This window comes from Ranitomeya imitator, chromosome 5 (assembly GCF_032444005.1).
Source record: "Ranitomeya imitator isolate aRanImi1 chromosome 5, aRanImi1.pri, whole genome shotgun sequence".
Taxonomy (NCBI): Eukaryota; Metazoa; Chordata; class Amphibia; order Anura; family Dendrobatidae; genus Ranitomeya; species Ranitomeya imitator.
The window spans coordinates 267,480,355-267,498,216 of NC_091286.1; the positions used below are offsets into that span (position 1 = coordinate 267,480,355).

The window sequence follows — 17,862 nt, forward strand, 5'->3', positions numbered from 1 at the left end:
TCAACTGCATGCACACACAGTTCCACAGTATATAAAAGGACAAGAGATAATCTGTTGCTGCATCAGGCTGTTTGAGACGGGCTCCTGGACCCAGGGCTGATGGTGAATCCCAAATCTGTGCCCATCAGGATGGGTAATTTGGAATGTGCTGGTTCACACAGTAGCTGCCTCTTTAAGTACAGTAGAGGATGATGGTAGTGATAGTGGTTTGTGTAAGTGAGCCCCAATCATAAAGAAGCCATATGAACTTAGAACAGTCTCTTTACTAATGATAATGGGGCAAGTAATAATTTACAAACAGTAGGAAATCAGTGTTCAGGTTTACACTCTCAGATGAAGAATGACTTATACCTGCGGACAGGCAGATCTCTGTGGGACACTTATTTCATCAAATCAGTGTATTCCTTCCTTATGGCTGAGCTATGCATCTATGCTGAGACAGTTGTTCCTCCTGGAGGTGATAGGAATCCTCCTAACATAAAGGCTATCGGCCCCCTTCTTTCTTTAGTCCCTTCTAGACCCAGCAGTCAGGGGTATAAACTTCTCCCACAATATGGCTCTCTCTTCTAACTCATCTCACAAATGTCTGACTTCCAACTAATGACTCAGTTCTTAAATGGGTTGTCTACTACTAGGACAGCCCCTTCTTGTTCAAAATGTTTGACCCAATAAAATAATAAAGATTATACTCACCTGCCATGCCGGCGCCATTTCAGAGGTGTCGGCTCTTGCGGTCCCCGGGGCTGTCGTGTGGTTGCATGACATGTGGTGTCTGGCACCCACGCAGCGCTGGCGTTACTGTCTCTACCTTTGTACGACTTGAACATGAAGAGGAAGTCAGAGATCAGCTGCAGCCCAGACTTCCTCTTCATGATCAATCTGTCTGAAGGTGGAGACAGTGACGGCAGATCTGATTGGGTGCCAGGCATCATGTGTCATGCAACCTCACGAGAGCTCAGGGACCACGAGTGCTGATCTTGCTGAAATGGTCCCAGCACGGGAAGTGAGTATAGGCTTTTTTGTTTTATTGGGGCCAAACATTTAGATCAAGAAGGGGTTGTTCTAGTAGTGGACAAGCCCTTTAACTACCTGACAGCAGTTAGCTCCTTCCACACTCATGTGACTCTTACAGCTGCAGTCATTGGCTGACTGCCCCGGGGAGTTTGTTCCAGAAGCTTCTGCATATCCAGCAGAGCTGGGTCACATGATCAAGCATCTGAGGGGAAGATTAACCCTCACAATGTGTTTATAATATACAATTTCCCCAGAAATCACAGCATTTGTATGGAACGCACTAAACTTCCGATATCCCGTTGAGATGGTCACTTTCTGGGAAACCACAATTGTACTTTCAATATGACTGCCAAGCAGCGTTGCAACGCCATTTAACCTGCAGATCAGTCTTGTTTCTGCCGGTAAACAGCGTTTTCTGAGGTGAAAGGTTCCTTTTAAATCTTTTTAATTTGTCTAAATAAAGAAACTATTGGTTGCACAAAATGCAACTAAAATGAATAAGCTTTGCAAAAAAAGTTTTAGTTAAAGTATCCTAACCTTTTAAGTCTACAACTTCTACTGTCTACAGAAACCTACATGTCTCCATGGTAACAGACAACTAACAAACCCTGCCTGTAATGTGATCATGCAGTCACATATACTTCTAAGGCTACTTTCACACTTCCGTCTTTATTGATCCGTCACAATGTGTCATTTTGGGAAAAAACGCATCCTGCAAATATGCCCGCAGGATGCGTTTTTTTTCCCATAGACTTGTATTGCTGACGGATCGCGATTCGCGACGTATGGCCATATGTCGTGTCCGTCGTGCACTGGATGTGTCGGTATTTGGCGGACCGTCGTAGCGAAAAAACATTCAAGGGAACGTTATTTTCGTACGTCGGGTCCTGCAATTCCTACCGCAAAGGCGCGGCCGGAACTCCGCCCCCTCCTCCCCGGGACTTTAGAATGGGCAGCGAATTTTCACAACGTCCGTCGGTGACGGCCCCGTACCGACGGAAGTGTGAAAGAAGCCTTAATTTAAAAAAAGTGTGTTTTTTAACCTCATCTAAATGCCACTGTTCTCCTGATCTGGGGTTGTTGATTTTTGTTCCTGCACTATTTCTGACACACATTTCCCCCATTATTTTCTCTAAATATAAATTTAGTCTTTTTAGCCAACTGGCCGTAGCTCTTAAAAAGACTCATAGTGAAGAGTCGAGGATCACGCCCACTTGTCTAAAAAGACTAGCTTTACATACGAAGAGGAGGCCGTATCTCAGGAATGGAGAATTGGAGAAACAGTAAAAAGAACTGTAGATTAAATAAAGCAGTGGCATTTACACCGAGTAAAATGTGACATATGTATGACGAGTGAAAGGACCAATTTAATGTATGCATCATCTGACTTACAAAAGCAGGCACATTTTAAAAGTGTAAGTAGTTGTGAACAGATGTCAGAGTCGCAATATAGTATGTGTGTAACTTAATAAAGAGTGCACTAATGAAGAATTCAAATGACGTCTTCACAAAGGAAGAGAGCAGGACACTAGTGCCGCCTGTTGTAAGTAGCCATCCTAAAAGTCAATATGAACCCTGTAAAGAGCCATGCTACATGACTTAGATTATATAGCCAGACACATCTTTGGGGATTTTGCCCCTCATCAGTGCAAATCTGATTTTATCTCCTGAGCCATTTGGCGTGGCTGTTTAAAGGGTCGATATTGACTTTTAGAATCTGTTCTTCCAACAAGTGACAGTAAAGGCCATGTTCTCTTCCTTTGTGAAAAGGTTACTTGCTTACTTTATTTCCCAGGTGAACATTAATGATCTGTAAGTCTCCCTAAGCTGACTAGGTGTCCTCCACAACAATAAACTTTACCCCTTAGATCCCTTAATAATGAATTGTGAATCATGTTGTGCTAATAGGACCTAACTTATAATATCTCCTGCAGTAACTCTACGCAGGGTGTCTCACTTCAGGGACAAGAGAAAACCCCCTTCAGCAGAAAAGTACCCTACATTTCACAATGTGGTCAGAAAAACTGTATATATAACCACAGAAAGTCAGCAGTGTTACATATGCTTAGATCTTTGTGTTGACAGTTATTTTTCTTGGTCAGAAAAACCTACATAGGGGTCTGTCGTTCACAGCAGTATATCGGTAGATACAACCTATAGGATAACAAACACCATCTGCAATTTACAAACCATAGCACGATTTATTTTGGCTCCAGTCCAGCGACCATTATTGTGAACTAATTGAAATGTTCAGTACTTTGTTTTATCACTGCATATTAAATAGACATTCTTGGCTTTTATTTCTAACTAAAACTGTAAACATTTTTTACATCTGGCAGGACAATTACAATTCATTATTGAATTTCCAATTCATAAACTGGTGCCCATACACAGTGGCTTGCTAAAGTATTCACTCCCTTGGCATTTTTCGTGTTTTGCTACCTCACAACCTGGAATTTCACGGGTTTATTTGAGGGTTTGCATCAGCTCATGTAATGAACATGCCTACAACTGTGAACATTTGATTTTCTCTTTGTTATGAAGCAAACAACAAATAGGACAAAATAACTACAAATTTTAGTGTCCATAACTATTCACCCCCTAAAGTCAGTACTTTGTAGAGCCTCATTTTGTCGCAATGACAGTTTCAAGTCGCTTTGGATAAGTCTTTATGAGCTTCCCACATCTTGTCACTGGGACCATCAAACTTGAAGGATCTAAAGCAGGTTTGCCTTGAGGATCAAACCTGCTTTAGATCCTTCAAGTTTGATGGTTTCCTCTGGTGAACAGCAATCTTCCAGTCTGACTTAAGACTCTTTTTTTGTATGTATGTTCTGTCTTACTCTTTGTGGACCAAAAGGGGCTCCATTATTTTAGTTGAACTTATTAAAAGTTAAACTTTAATAGCACATCTACCCTGCTTTCTCACACATTATTTTCTGATTGGTAGACTATTTATCTTACCACTGCATTCAGTATTCAAATCCTGCCATCTGATTGAGTGTTTGTTCCACTCACCCCGATCCGCTGAACTCTGTTGTACTCCACGTCGGGCTTTGCAGGTTCCTATATAAGGCCTACCAAGATACACACCTAGGTCTTTGTACAAAGACGTTTAGTGTTCCTGTGTCCTGTCTGCCTGCAGCCTCTAGTTACTCTGCTACTTGATTCCTGGACTCCTGTCTGCTGGCATTCCCCAGTACGCTGCTATCTGCTTCCCAGTCTCCTATCCGTCTGCAGTCTCCAGTAGCTCTGCTACCTCTTACCCAGTCTCCTATCTGCTTGTGGCTTCCATTGTTTCTGCTACCCATTTCCCGCCTGCCTCACCTGCTTGATACACTGATGCCCATGGCCCTTGTGCTCACCTGGACCTTGGGTTTGGAGGGTCCACCTCACCAGATGAGTTAAAACATATACATGTTTATATAATTTGACTTCATATAACCATTTTGTAAATTATATCAGCACTTATCATGGTGGAGTTACAGTATATGATGAAATTAAAGTATGGGACTGTAATGTAGGTTATTGAACACCAAGAGTTGACTTCTAATATTCTAAAAAAGTTCTAGTTAGCTGCCAAGATACTGTCTTCAGAAGAGAAAAGAAGAGTGTCGTGTTAATCATTGATATGCTGATATAAAGCAGAGAGGATCTGCAGCTGCTGAGCTGTGTCTTACAAGGTTCCATAGCTGCTGTGACATAGTTCTGTATATTAATAATAGTATCCATTGCAGCTGTTTCAGAAACTCAGTGTATACAACAAAGGAAAACACCAGCGCTACCAATAGAAAAGATACCCTTTGCTGCTGGTATCAAAACAGCCAGATGCCAGGGCTGTCAAGGTAAGTAAACAATATTAGTAAAACAGGATGATACCGCGCTAAAGGGAAATGTCTGTGCTGAGGAATCTATATACCAATAGGTGGAGTATACAAAAGTTGCCCCTATTAATAAACTCCCCGCTGAGTCTCTGCTACATGTGATGGGAAAAAATGGAAGGATAAGTGCACTGTGATAAATACTATGCTGAGCACAACGTGATACCAGAGGTGTTGGCACTAACCAATATGAGTCTGACTCACTGAGGTCTGATGATAGATGTAGTGCCAGAGGTACCAAGGATCCGAGTGCCTGAAAAGTGAGTCCAGCACATGAGACGCTGATCCTGGGGAACAAGTACTGGGCAAGGAAGCCAGCGCCAGGTGGCAGCAGCCAGACAGGAAGGCGATGAGTCGGCGTGGAAACCAGGAACGCCCCGGCTGGTGGCGTCCCTGGAGACAGTGAGGGGAAAAAAAAAATGGCCGATGGGAGCGCTCACTGTGTGACGTCACAAAAAGTGTGGAGCAACACTGGGACCAAGCAGACAACTGACGCGTTTTGAAGGAACGCAGTCCTTCTTCATCGGCCATTTTTTTTTTCCCCCTCACTGTCTCCAGGGATGCCACCGGCCGGGGCGTTCCTGGTTTCCACGCCGACTCACCGCCTTCCTGTCTGGCTGCTGCCACCTGGTGCTGGCTTCCTCGCCCAGTACTTGTTCCCCAGGATCAGCGTCTCATGTGCTGGGCTCACTTTCCAGGCACTCGGATCCTTGGTACCTCTGGCACTACGTCTATCATCAGACCTCGGTGAGTCAGACTCATATTGGTTAGTGCCAACACCTCTGGTACCACGTTGTGCTCAGCATAGTATTTATCACAGTGCACTTATCCTTCCATTTTTTCCCATCACATGTAGCAGAGACTCAGCGGGGAGTTTATTAATAGGGGCAACTTTTGTATACTCCACCTATTGGTAAATAGATTCCTCAGCACAGACATTTCCCTTTAGCGCGGTATCATCCTGTTTTACTAATACTGTTTCAGAAACTCTTTGAAGATAGAGAAAGGAAATATCTTGACATCAGAATTACTGTATACAAATAATATTTGCATACAACCCCTGGCAAAAATTATGGAACCACCAGCCTTGGAGGATGTTCATTCAGTTGTTTAATTTTGTAGAAAAAAAGCAGATCACAAACATGGCACAAAACTGAAGGCATTTCAAATGGCAACTTTCTGGCTTTAAGAAACACTAAAGAAAATCAGGAACAAAAAATGTGGTAGTCAGTAATGGTTACTTTTGTTAACCAAGCATAGGGGAAAAATTATGGAATCACTCAATTCTGAGGAAAAAATTATGGAATCAAGAAAAACAAACAAAAAACCACTAGTATTATGATGCACCACCTCTGGCTTATATATAACAGCTTGCAGTCTCTGAGGCATGGGCTTAATGAGTGTAAAACAGTACTCTTCATCAATCTGGCTCCAACTTTCTCTGATTGCTGTTGCCAGATCAGCTTTGCAGGTTGGAGCCTTATCATGGACCATTTTCTTCAACTTCCACAAAAGATTTTCAATTGGATTGAGATGCGGACTATTTGCAGGCCATGACATTGACCTTACTGTATGTGTCTTTTTTCAAGGAACGTTTTCACAGTTTTTGCTCTATGCCAGGATAATAATAATCTTTATTTTTTATATAGCGCTAACATATTCCGTAGCGCTTTACAGTTTTGCACACACCATCATCACTGTCCCCAATGGGGTTCACAATCTAAATTCCCAGTATATCTTTGGAGTGTGGGAGGAAACCGGAGTGCCCGGAGGAAACCCACGCAAGCATAAGGAGAACATACAAACTCCTTGCAGATGTTTTCCAAGGTGGGATTAGAACCCAGGACCCCAGCGCTGCAAGGCTGCAGTTCTAACCACTGTGCCACCGTGCTGCCCATGCATTATCATCTTTAAAAATGATTTCAAGATGATAAATGATTTCATCATCCCAAACATCCTTTCAATTGATGGGAGAAGAAAAGTGTCCAAATATCAACATAAACTTGTGCATTTATTGAAGATGTAATGACAGACATCTCCCCAGTGCCTTTACCTGACATGCAGCTCCATATCATCAATGACTGTGGAAATTTGCTTGTTCTCTTCAGGCAGTCATCTTTATAAATCTCATTGGAACGGCACCAAACCAAAGTTCCAGCATCATCACCTTGCCCAATGCAGATTCGTGATTCATCACTGAATATGACTTTCATCCAGTCATCCACAGTCCATGATTGCATTTCCTTAGCCCATTGTAACCTTGTTTTTATCTGTTTAGGTGTTAATGATGGCTTTTGTTTAGCTTTTCTGTATGTAAATCCCATTTCCTTTAGGTGGTCTCTTACAGTTCGGTCACAGATGTTGACTCCAGTTAACACCCATTCTTTCCTTATTTGTTTTGTTGTGCATTTCCTGTTTTGGAGACATATTGCTTTAAGTTTCTGGTCTTGACGCTTTGATGTCTTCCTTGGTCTACCAGTATGTTTGCCTTTAACAACCTCCCCATGTTGTTTGTATTTGGTCCAGATTTTAGACCCAGCTGACTGTGAACAACCAACATCTTTTGCAATATTGCATGATGATTCACCCTCTTTTAAGAGTTTGATAATCCTCTCCTTTGTTTCAATTGACATCTCTCGTGTTGAAGCCATGATTCACGTCAGTTCACTTGGTGCAACAGCTCTCCAAGGTGTGATCACTCTTTTTTAGATGCAGACTAACAAGCAGATTTAATTTGATGCAGATGTTATTTTTGGGTATGAACATTTACAGGGTGATTCCATAGTTTTTTCCTCAGAATTGAGTGATTCAATTTTTCCTCTATGCTTGGTTAAAAAAGTAACCATTACTGACTACAACATTTTTTGTTCTTGATTTCTTTTAGTGTTTCTTAAAGCCAGAAAGTTGTTGTATGGTAGTTTGTAGGGAAAGTTAGTGAGTTTTTGCCTGGAAAGAGACTGGAGCAGTCTGAGGCAGACAAAGGTGTACGGAGCTGTGTAGCCGCAGTTATGCAGCTCCTCGGAAGAGATCATACGAAAGCCGAATATATTGCAGTGAGCATGTAGGAGAGAGAAGCACAGGAGAGGAACACCAGTGGGAGGCCAGCCACGAGCAGGCTGCCTCCTTCTGAGGTGCAGAGACCGGTAGCCAGAACACCGAGGTTGTATGGGACTCCACGACTTACATCAGAGACCGGCAGGAAAGCTGAACTGCAAGTCACCAGTCCTCCTTAATACCCAGGAGGCACGGTGACACCTATAGAGCCAGAGGCGTGCTAGAGCTCAAGTCACCGGTCACACGGGTTATGTCCTATCCTATACGGGGACAGAGAGATGAACCGTGAGGACCTTATCTGAAGCCATAGGCAGTAATGGACTACAACACCACTACGCTAGAGGAAGGCTTTGATCTCCACCTGGATAAGGGGACTCCTAACTTGCCTCCAAGCCGGCCGGACCCTGCCTGCCCTGTGATCTGGTACCCTGGACTGTGGCTGCCTGAAGTCTTCAGTAAACAAGGTAAAGAGACTGCAAACCTGTGTCCTCGTTCCTTACTGCACCATTCACCATCTTCCATCTACACACGGGAGCCCTGGGGATATACTTCACCTGTGGGAAGGTATACCATCTAGCTGCCATAACATCACCCCAGAGGACCCCTTAAAGCAGCGTCGGTCCCCACTGACCGAATACCACAGTTGGCATCACGAACATAAACTTTATTCCCTTTAAAGACTTTCCCCCTTTTACATGGGCGCCCAGGGCCACGGACCGGGTCGCCACCATGACATCCCCCTGTGAACACCGGACCCAGTACCGGAAACCCCACGGCCCTGACGGGCGACTCATATATAGTTGTCAGTGGACAGAAACGGTTTACATTTGAATCCTGAACTTGTGTCATTCAATCAATATAAAACTGCTCATACAAGACACTCCAATGGATGGATAGAGACAGAGGAGGGATATATTATTGTTGGAGGAATCACCTCAATTCAGATGGAATCACTAGCACCCCTCCTCATAGGCACACACTGCCACTTAATTTTGGGGAATTTCCTGTATTGGTGGGCAGATCAGGAGGCAAGTAAACCCAAGCAAACACTGGGAAGAGATGCAATCTCTTATCAGCTGGTGGGATTGAACCCATAAGGCTACAGTGCTATGCATCGTGCTGCCCAAGAATTATGATGAGGCAGGCAGGGAGATGTTTAGCATTGTAGGGCCAGCAGCATCAGGTTCAGTGGCAACAGGACTACAGTGTAGCTGGCATAATGAATAGGGAGTAGATGCCTGGTTGAGTGTGAGCCATCAGCATTGGCGGCAGCAGAACTGTGTAGAAGACAGACAACGGATAAACAAGTAAATGATACAGCCTATGTATCAATGGTATTAACCACACATGACTGAAAATCAGCACTGGTCCATGCCTAATTCATTTTGAAAAATGTAAGATTTTTCAAGTTGGCATAGAGTAACCTAGACTACTTTGGTGTGATAAAGCCACCTACCCCGCTGAACCTCCCTCTCTGACAGCACACTGGAGGCTGGATATGACAGTATGTCCAAAGCAAACTGTGCCAACTATTTCCACTGGTCAAATCTATTGAGCCAGACCTGTATGGTATTTTAGATCTGGGTATCTGGTAGCCAAAGGACACGGTGCAGGAACATCTAAACCTGTCTATTTAGGCATTGCGATTCTGTTTGCTGATGTGCATTAGATTTGTGCACCAGCAGATAAAACATCTAGTCCATCATGTCATATACAGTATGCTGTAATTGGTGCTTCTGCTGCCTTGATTATTTGCTGTAGCTGTAGTGCAGGAACACATGGGGAAGTTTTGACTTGACAGGGAGCAGATAGTGGACTCCTGGTCAGACATGTGGTCGGCTGCTATCTACTATGCACAAGCTTCATCAGGTAACAAATAAATATTATTCTGGAAATACTCCAATTCACCTGGCCCCAAAACATTATTAACAATTTAGAAATAAAAAAAATATATAATTTTGTGAAAGAAAATTGCACTTATAGAATTCAAATAATTTTTGTTCTATAATTTAAAGCAATTCAGCCCTTTCTACCAACTTGCTCTGTGCAGGGGCCCAATCCTATGAAGGGTGCTTCCAAGGACAGTCACCCTAGATGCAGGCTTAATAAAGTTTACATTTCCCTAAAATGAGAAAGAAGGTGAGTTGTATAGGAAAATGTATGCATGGAACACAACCTTGTGCTCAAACCTGGCAAATATGGCTTTTTCAGTGAATAATGATGGCTAGTTATCTTCCATTGAGGCAGAACACACGTAATTCTTTCACAAAAGGCAAAAGTCCAGGTGTTTTGGCATCAATTGTGGTGAACTTAGTCATGTAAGAGTATAATTTGCATGTAATTGGCCAACTGAACTCATGTTTCTTGGACATACAAATGGAGAACTGATGATGCAATGGCGAGAGAGGCGGTAGTGTTTGGGAAGTAGTTGGTGAGGTTGACGATGGGACTGATGACAACGACAAGGCACTACTTGCGAGTGCTGACTGATTACCAGAAAGATGATCACGAGGACAAAAAGGAGGACAACTTGAGGCCATGCTCATCTGGCTGGTCAGTTTGCTTTCTCCATATGAGCAGGTGATGCCATCCCGTGTGTGCCATGATGTACCCGGCTTATTTTCCAACAGCACAGCCTGCACACTGCAATAGATTTTTTGTTGGCAACATGAAAAAGAATTCCTGGCCAGGGACCAAACCACATAAGTGACTAGTCGAAAACGTTGGTCTCTATCCGCTTCTCCCCACCAGTGGCCAATAACTGCCCTATACGGCTTGGTCCCCAGTCAGCTTTCAAAGTATGTTTTTCCTGCGGCATTTCAGATTCGATTATACATGGCTGAAATCATACAAGCAGTGTCTAATACATACAGCCCAACATGTACCTACTGTCACGTTCCATTTAATAGCTACATTTTTTTTAATCTTCATACATTGCAATTGCAAACCAGTTGGGCAGTTTAATACCCTGTGTCCTCAACTTGCTAGTATAGAAGAATCCTAAAACCTTGACTTGTGTGTCACATGTACCTTCCTATCGTACTTAAATCTTACGATTATTATTCACAGAATATTTTTCAATATTTTCAATGTGCTTCAATAGCACTAGTGCAGTAGTATAACACAATTCAATCTTGGCTTTTTGCTCTCCCTATGTGGAATGAACAGTGTGATCTGACCTCTATCCCTACAATGTGGAAGTATAAAATGTTGCTGCTTGGCCGGCCTCCATCTTTTCCATTGGCTATTACAGTCCCTTATGATGTATATATTACAGTCCATATGATGTAATATGATATCTGCAGTGCATTATGGGGGAGTCCGCCTGACTGCGCCTTACATTATTTGCCCGCTCTGTGACTCTTCGGTATGTAAAATGGTGCCAAGCATTTTATTCATATTTTTGGGGCCAATCCATGTGAATCGTTCCACAAATTGAATTCTCTGGGACCTGCGAATTTGAGAAAATTTAACTCAAAGTTGATTCTCAGCAAATTGATTCAATCAGCTCTAATATATTTTTTTCTTTAATTTCTGTGCTTTGTGAAAGCAGACTTTTGAAGCTTCCGGTGGAATATCAGAAATGAACCTTTTATGGACATGGAATCTTCCTCTGCACAGCACAAAACAATAATCCCGTTATATTCTTTGTTTCTGTCTTCCTGCCAAAAATGATTTTCTAGAGAGTACATGGTAACTTAACATTGAGTGGAAGCACCGTCATGGTAAACACTTGTCTTAACTATTCCACATGTGATAATGATCCATGGTCGGTCTGGGAGCGGAAACCCCAGACAAGAAAGACTTTGTTTCTTCCATGGTGACAAAATGATCTCATTCTTGTGGCAGAAAAATGATTTAGAAAGCCTCAATACTTGAACATGTTCTACAAAAAAAAAGCTGTCAACAAGGCCCTCTATGTGAACTTGGCTGGAAAACAGATTGATATATCCTCATTTTTCAGTGATGACTTTCATGTGGTCCACACATGTTCCCTAACATGTCCACACATGAATGATGTGTATATCCATAAGAATAATTGACTGGGAAAATTCCAAGGAAATTAACATGGGAAATGCATGTGATTTGCAGACTAATTTGCTGATTAGTTTTTGGAAACATTGTTATCAGAAGAACATGGTTAGATTTTGCAATAAATGAATGTTTTTCCCTTAGAATAATGGTGGTCAATGTTACTCCTTTGTCAAAATCCCGATAACATTTTAACGAATCACACAGATTCTTATTGTTTTACAGGCAACATAATTTCTGGTAATAAAACACGATGAAAAATTACATACTGTATGTCAATGATTGCATTCATCATAGACCACAATTGATTGTGAAAAATAATATTACAAAGCGCAAATTGTTTTTCATTACACATTTATAGTGTCTCAATCATAAATAAAATGCTTTACAGAAATAAGGGCTTCTTCACGGGAAAGTATTTGCAGCAGATGTGAAATCTAATGCATTGTACAGTTCTAGAAATGAATGAAATCTCATCCACGCATTGCAGTAAACCAACCAGCAGTGCCAATTCTATATCTGCAGTCTGTCAATTTATTCTGTGGATACTGACCTCTGATTTCACTCTTTGCAAGGGGGCAGTTGACGGGTTAGCAGCATTTGGTCAGCAATAGCGGTGCAATTAATTAATTAAAACGTAAAGTGCTATGCAATATGTTGGCATTAAAGAAATAAAAAATATTATTAGAATTAATTACGGCTGTATAAAATGTCTGTGCACTTATTAACATGCCCTAAAGCTTTCAAACAGCAGGTAACAAAAACACCCGCAGTGCAGTCCTCTCAGCTTAAATGGGATGACAACCATTGAAGACATTTTTTACATGCCTGTATTTGGGGATAAACATGATTTTATCAATTGGATTTCATTAAAAATGTTGCACCATTTTCCTTCTCTTGCCTCTGTGTTGGATTATCTATTGCTAACGGCAAGATGAGTTAAAGGGACACTGTCACCTGAATTTGGAGGGAACAATCTTCAGCCATGGAGGCGGGGTTTTTTGGGTGTTTGATTCACCCTTTCCTTACCCGCTGGCTGCATGCTGGCTGCAATATTGGATTGAAGTTCATTCTCTGTCCTCCATAGTACACGCCTGCGCAAGGCAAGATTGCCTGGTGCAGGCATGTACTACGGAGGACAGAGAATGAACTTCAATCCAATATTGCAGCCAGCATGCAGCCAGCGGGTAAGGAAAGGGTGAATCAAACACCCAAAAACCCCGCCTCCATGGCTGAAGATTGTTCCCTCCAAATTCAGGTGACAGTGTCCCTTTAAAGAGGTTTTTCGTAACTTTGGTATTTTGGCTTTCTGGGCTAAGAACTTACCATTAGGTAGTTGCTAACTACCTGCCTGTTCTGCCGAGGGATGATCTCTCCCGTCTCAGGAGGCAATTCTCTGGCTTTATTTGAACACACAACAACAAAGCAGTTCTTTCTCTTTTGGTCTACTCTCTCGACAAGGTGTCATTGCCGACGTCATGCTGATTGGCAACTGACTCCCCACAGCTAGGCAGCGAGGTGCTGGTTGTCAATCAGCATGACATCAGCAGTGTTACCCCATCGAGAAAGTGAACAGAAGGGAGGGAACCAATCGGAAGTAGGTAAAAAAAGCAGTTATAGTCAAGTAATGAGGGAACAATAGTGACTTTTTAATGAAAGTATATTAGAAAAGCTATTAGGCTATTAAATTAACCCCTTCATGACCTCCACCATACTATTACTGCGGAGGTCGGATCCCCTGCTTTGATGTGGGCTCCAGCACTGAGCCCACCTCAAAGCCGGGACATGTCAGCTGTTTTGAACACCTGACATGTGCCCGCAATAGCGGCGGGTGAAATCACGATTTACCCACCACTATTAACCCCTATCTGACCTCGGACGGGATAGTACGTCCGAGGTCAGATCCCCTGCTTTGATGCAGGGCTCCGCGGTGAGCCCACATCAAAGCCGGGACATGTCAGCTGTTTTGAACAGCTGACATGTGCCCGTAATAGGTGCGGGCAGAATCGCGATCTGCCCGCACCTATTAACTAGTTAAATGCCGCTGTCAAACGCAGACAGCGGCATTTAACTACCGCTTCCGGCCGGGCGGCCGGAAATGACGTCATCGCCGACCCCCGTCACATGATCGGGGGTCGGCGATGCATCTCCATTGCAACCATAGAGGTCCTTGAGACCTCTATGGTTACTGATCGCCGGTGGCTGTGAGCGCCACCCTGTGGTCGGTGCTCACAGCACACCTCCATTTCTGAGATCGCTGCTATGTAGCAGAGGCGATCGTGCTGTGCCTGCTTCTAGCCTCCCATGGAGGCTATTGAAGCATGGCAAAAGTAAAAAAAAAAAGTTGAAAAAAATGTTAAAAAAGTAAAAAAAATATAAAAGTTTAAATCACCCCCCTTTCCCCCCAATCAAAATAAATCAATAAAAAAATATAAAATCTACGCATATTTGGTATCGCCGCGCTCAGAATCGCTCGATCTATCAACTAAAAAAAAGCATTAACCTGATCGCTAAACAGCGTAGCGGGAAAAAAAATTCAAAACGCCAGAATTACGTTTTTTTGGTCGCCGCGACATTGCATTAAAATGCAATAACGGGCGATCAAAAGAACGTATCTGCACCGAAATGCTATCATTAAAAACGTCATCTCGGCACGCAAAAAATAAGCCCTCAACCAACCACAGATCACGAAAAATGGAGACGCTACGGGTATCGGAAAATGGCGCAATTTTTTTTTTGTTTAGCAAAGTTTGGAATTTTTTTTCACCACTTAGATAAAAAATAACCTAGTCATGTTAGGTGTCTATGAACTCATAATGACCTGGAGAATCATAATGGCAGGGTCAGTTTTAGCATTTAGTGAACCTAGCAAAAAAGCCAAACAAAAAACAAGTGTGGGATTGCACTTTTTTTGCAATTTCACCGCACTTGGAATTTTTTTCCCGTTTTCTAGTACACGACATGCTAAAACCAATGATGTCGTTCAAAAGTACAACTCGTCCCGCAAAAAATAAGCCCTCACATGGCCAAATTGATGGAAAAATAAAAAAGTTATGGCTCTGGGAAGGAGGGGAGTGAAAAACGAACACGGAAAAACGAAAAATCCCAAGGTCATGAAGGGGTTAACTAGATAAATGCCGCTGTCAAATGCTGACAGCGACATTTAACTGGCGCTCCCTGCCGCGTGGCCGGAAATGAGTGCATCGCCGACCTCCGTCACATAATCGGGGGTCAGCGATGCATTGGCATAGTAACCAGAGGTCTCCTCGAGACCTCTATGGTTACTGATGCCGGCTTGCTGTGAGCGCCACCCTGTGGTCGGTGCTCCAAGCAAGCCTGTAAATCAGCTACATAGGAGTAATCTGATGATCGCTGCTATGTATCAGAGCTGATCAGGCTATGCCAGCTTCTAGCCTCCCATGGAGGCTATTGAAGCATGGCAAAAGTTTAAAAAAATATGATTTTTAAAAAAAAAAAATATAAAAGTTTTAGCATTTAGTGAACCTAGCAAAAAAGCCAAACAAAAAACAAGTGTGGGATTGCACTTTTTTGCAATTTCACCGCACTTGGAATTTTTTTCCCATTTTCTAGTACGCGACATGCTAAAACCAATGATGTCGTTCAAAGTGCAACTTGTCCCGCAAAAAAAACAAGCCTTCACATGGCCATATTGACGAAAAAATAAAAAAATTATAGCTCTGGGAGGGAGGGGAGCGAAAAACAAAAACGCAAAAACGGAAAAGGGCAAGGTCGTGAAGGGGTTAAAGAGATAGACATTAGGCTATTACATTAAAGAGGCAGACATGTAGGATTTAATCAATGTTAGTTTAAGATTACCTCTTTATGAGTTTATTCAGTGCCTACAACTTTCACATTGAGTGAGAGGTGCTACTGACATGATACCGGCTGGACGGGAACAATGCCTGTAGATACCTGGAAAGCATTTTACAGATACCATGCTAGTAGTACCTCTCATCTCCCATCTTCTAAACCAGACGCATAACAAGCTGAATAACCCATTTAAGTTGTAAAACACTGCGAGTCATCAGTCTCCCTCAATAGCGGTTGCTTCAGGTGTAACTGTGGATTTATGAGAGTTGTTAATTGTGCATGAGCCTAAAGCTCTAACAAAATAAAGAATTAATAAATTGGGATGAGCTTAAGAAGTTTGGGTTTTGGTAACCGATCTGAACTTCATTCCAAAGTTTGGTTCTGGTACCGCAACTGTACCTCAACTTTAACCAGAACCTGAACACCATTGAAAAGAATTGGCACTGGAACATTTGAGCTGCAAAATTCTTTCTCTCTCCTGTCCTGGACTTCCCCCGGCAATCCGAACATTTCAGCGGACTTCCGAGGGGGGTCAGTGTTTGGCGTTTAGCACGGGACGCTAGCTATTTATATTAATAAACCTCTTAATAGATCTATGCACAGAACAAGTAAATGCCAGAATATGCATTGTCATGCAGCTTAGTAGACGGTTAATTATAGCCCTTTCAGTATGAGACCTGCTGTAGTGATTAGCTGATTCTCAAAAACCCAGGTAACCCGCTGATATGTGACCAGTTAGACATTTCCCTGCTATGCCAGCCGCCGGGAAAATGTAGCTGTACTTTGTGTCTATTTAGATGAATGACGATCCATGTGAAACAAATATTTGTTAGCAGTTTTTCACTTATTCTGAAAATATCCAGGTCTTGTCATTGCAAAATACGAACAAAAGAGAAGCAACAAGAAGGAATTTGACATAATGGAAAGTCTGGTCGCCATATGTATAGACATCAGATGCTTAGTGGGAAGCTTTCTCTATGAATTCACAAATACAGATGTTTACACTGCACTAGCAAACATCAAACCATACAGAAAATCATCTTACCAGGCAAGACCCCGAGCCATCCATGCATTTCTCCGAGTTTCCGCTGCACGCACATGGCAGGCATTCTCCAGACACTGAGTAGTAGAATCCTGGTTGACATCTCTACAAAAAGCAAGAAATGATGTGTTGATTAATATATGTCATGTGTAAGGTATATCACTAGGTTTTAATATTCACACTTATTGTAAGATTTAAAAACTTCTTGACTGTTTGTCAACTATTTTCTTGCCTGATAAGAAAAAGCAACATTAGGAATGGAATGGGTAAGTAAAATGTGACAAATTCATCTTTTTATATGTCTACACCATATCAGAAATCAAAAGAGGAATTGCATGAACCTTTGGTCCTGAATACAAGTACATGATAAAGTAGACCGCATGAGCCATTTAACCCAGTGACTGTCTGCAGTGGTTACATTCACTATAATTGAGACATCACCTCTGGAGACTGTAAACAATCCTCGGGAGCACCGGTGGAGGGTCAGCGCTGGAGCAGGAGTCAGTGAGTTAAGCTTTGTTATTACAACCAAGATCTAGTTGATCAGCTTTTAGGAAATACTAGTATTTGCTAGAACAGGCATGTCAGAAGATGTAGTTAAATCTTCTTTAAGAACTGCCAATGTGTGGGGAAATGGAGGTGGAGAGAAAGGTTGGGTATGAACTATAAATAGGAACATTATGGATTGGTAGGAAAGGGTTAGCTAAGTTATTAATTGTCCAAACAGCTTTTAAGTCAAACTATTGAGGTCATATGCTTGGAGAAGTTTTCTGAATGCCCTGCCTTGGCCACCAAGCCAGCTTTTTCCACCCCAGCACTAGCCCACTACATTTTACAGTATAAGTATAAAGACATATCCTCTTCAGTCATGTTAGGTCAAGTGCAAGAAGGATTTATATGATGCTGAATAACATAACTCCTTTGTCGGTTGGGTGGAACTTTCGGACCAGATGTCTTCAAGTTTCCTGAGGGCTCTCCCAGGAAAGCGATTAGTAACTTTTTCAGAAG

The 17,862-nt window shown here is 42.4% G+C and overlaps 1 protein-coding gene across 2 annotated transcripts in view; it reads right to left on the reverse strand.

Moving 5' to 3' along the window:
- Window positions 1–17,862, reverse strand: part of LAMA4 (laminin subunit alpha 4) — a 188,765-nt gene that overhangs the window by 113,854 nt on the left and 57,049 nt on the right. For both annotated transcript variants that reach the window (XM_069726155.1, XM_069726154.1), the window contains exon 2: window positions 16,858–16,959. In XM_069726155.1, coding sequence (XP_069582256.1) covers window positions 16,858–16,959 — 102 coding nt within the window. The remainder of the gene's footprint in view (window positions 1–16,857; window positions 16,960–17,862) is intronic.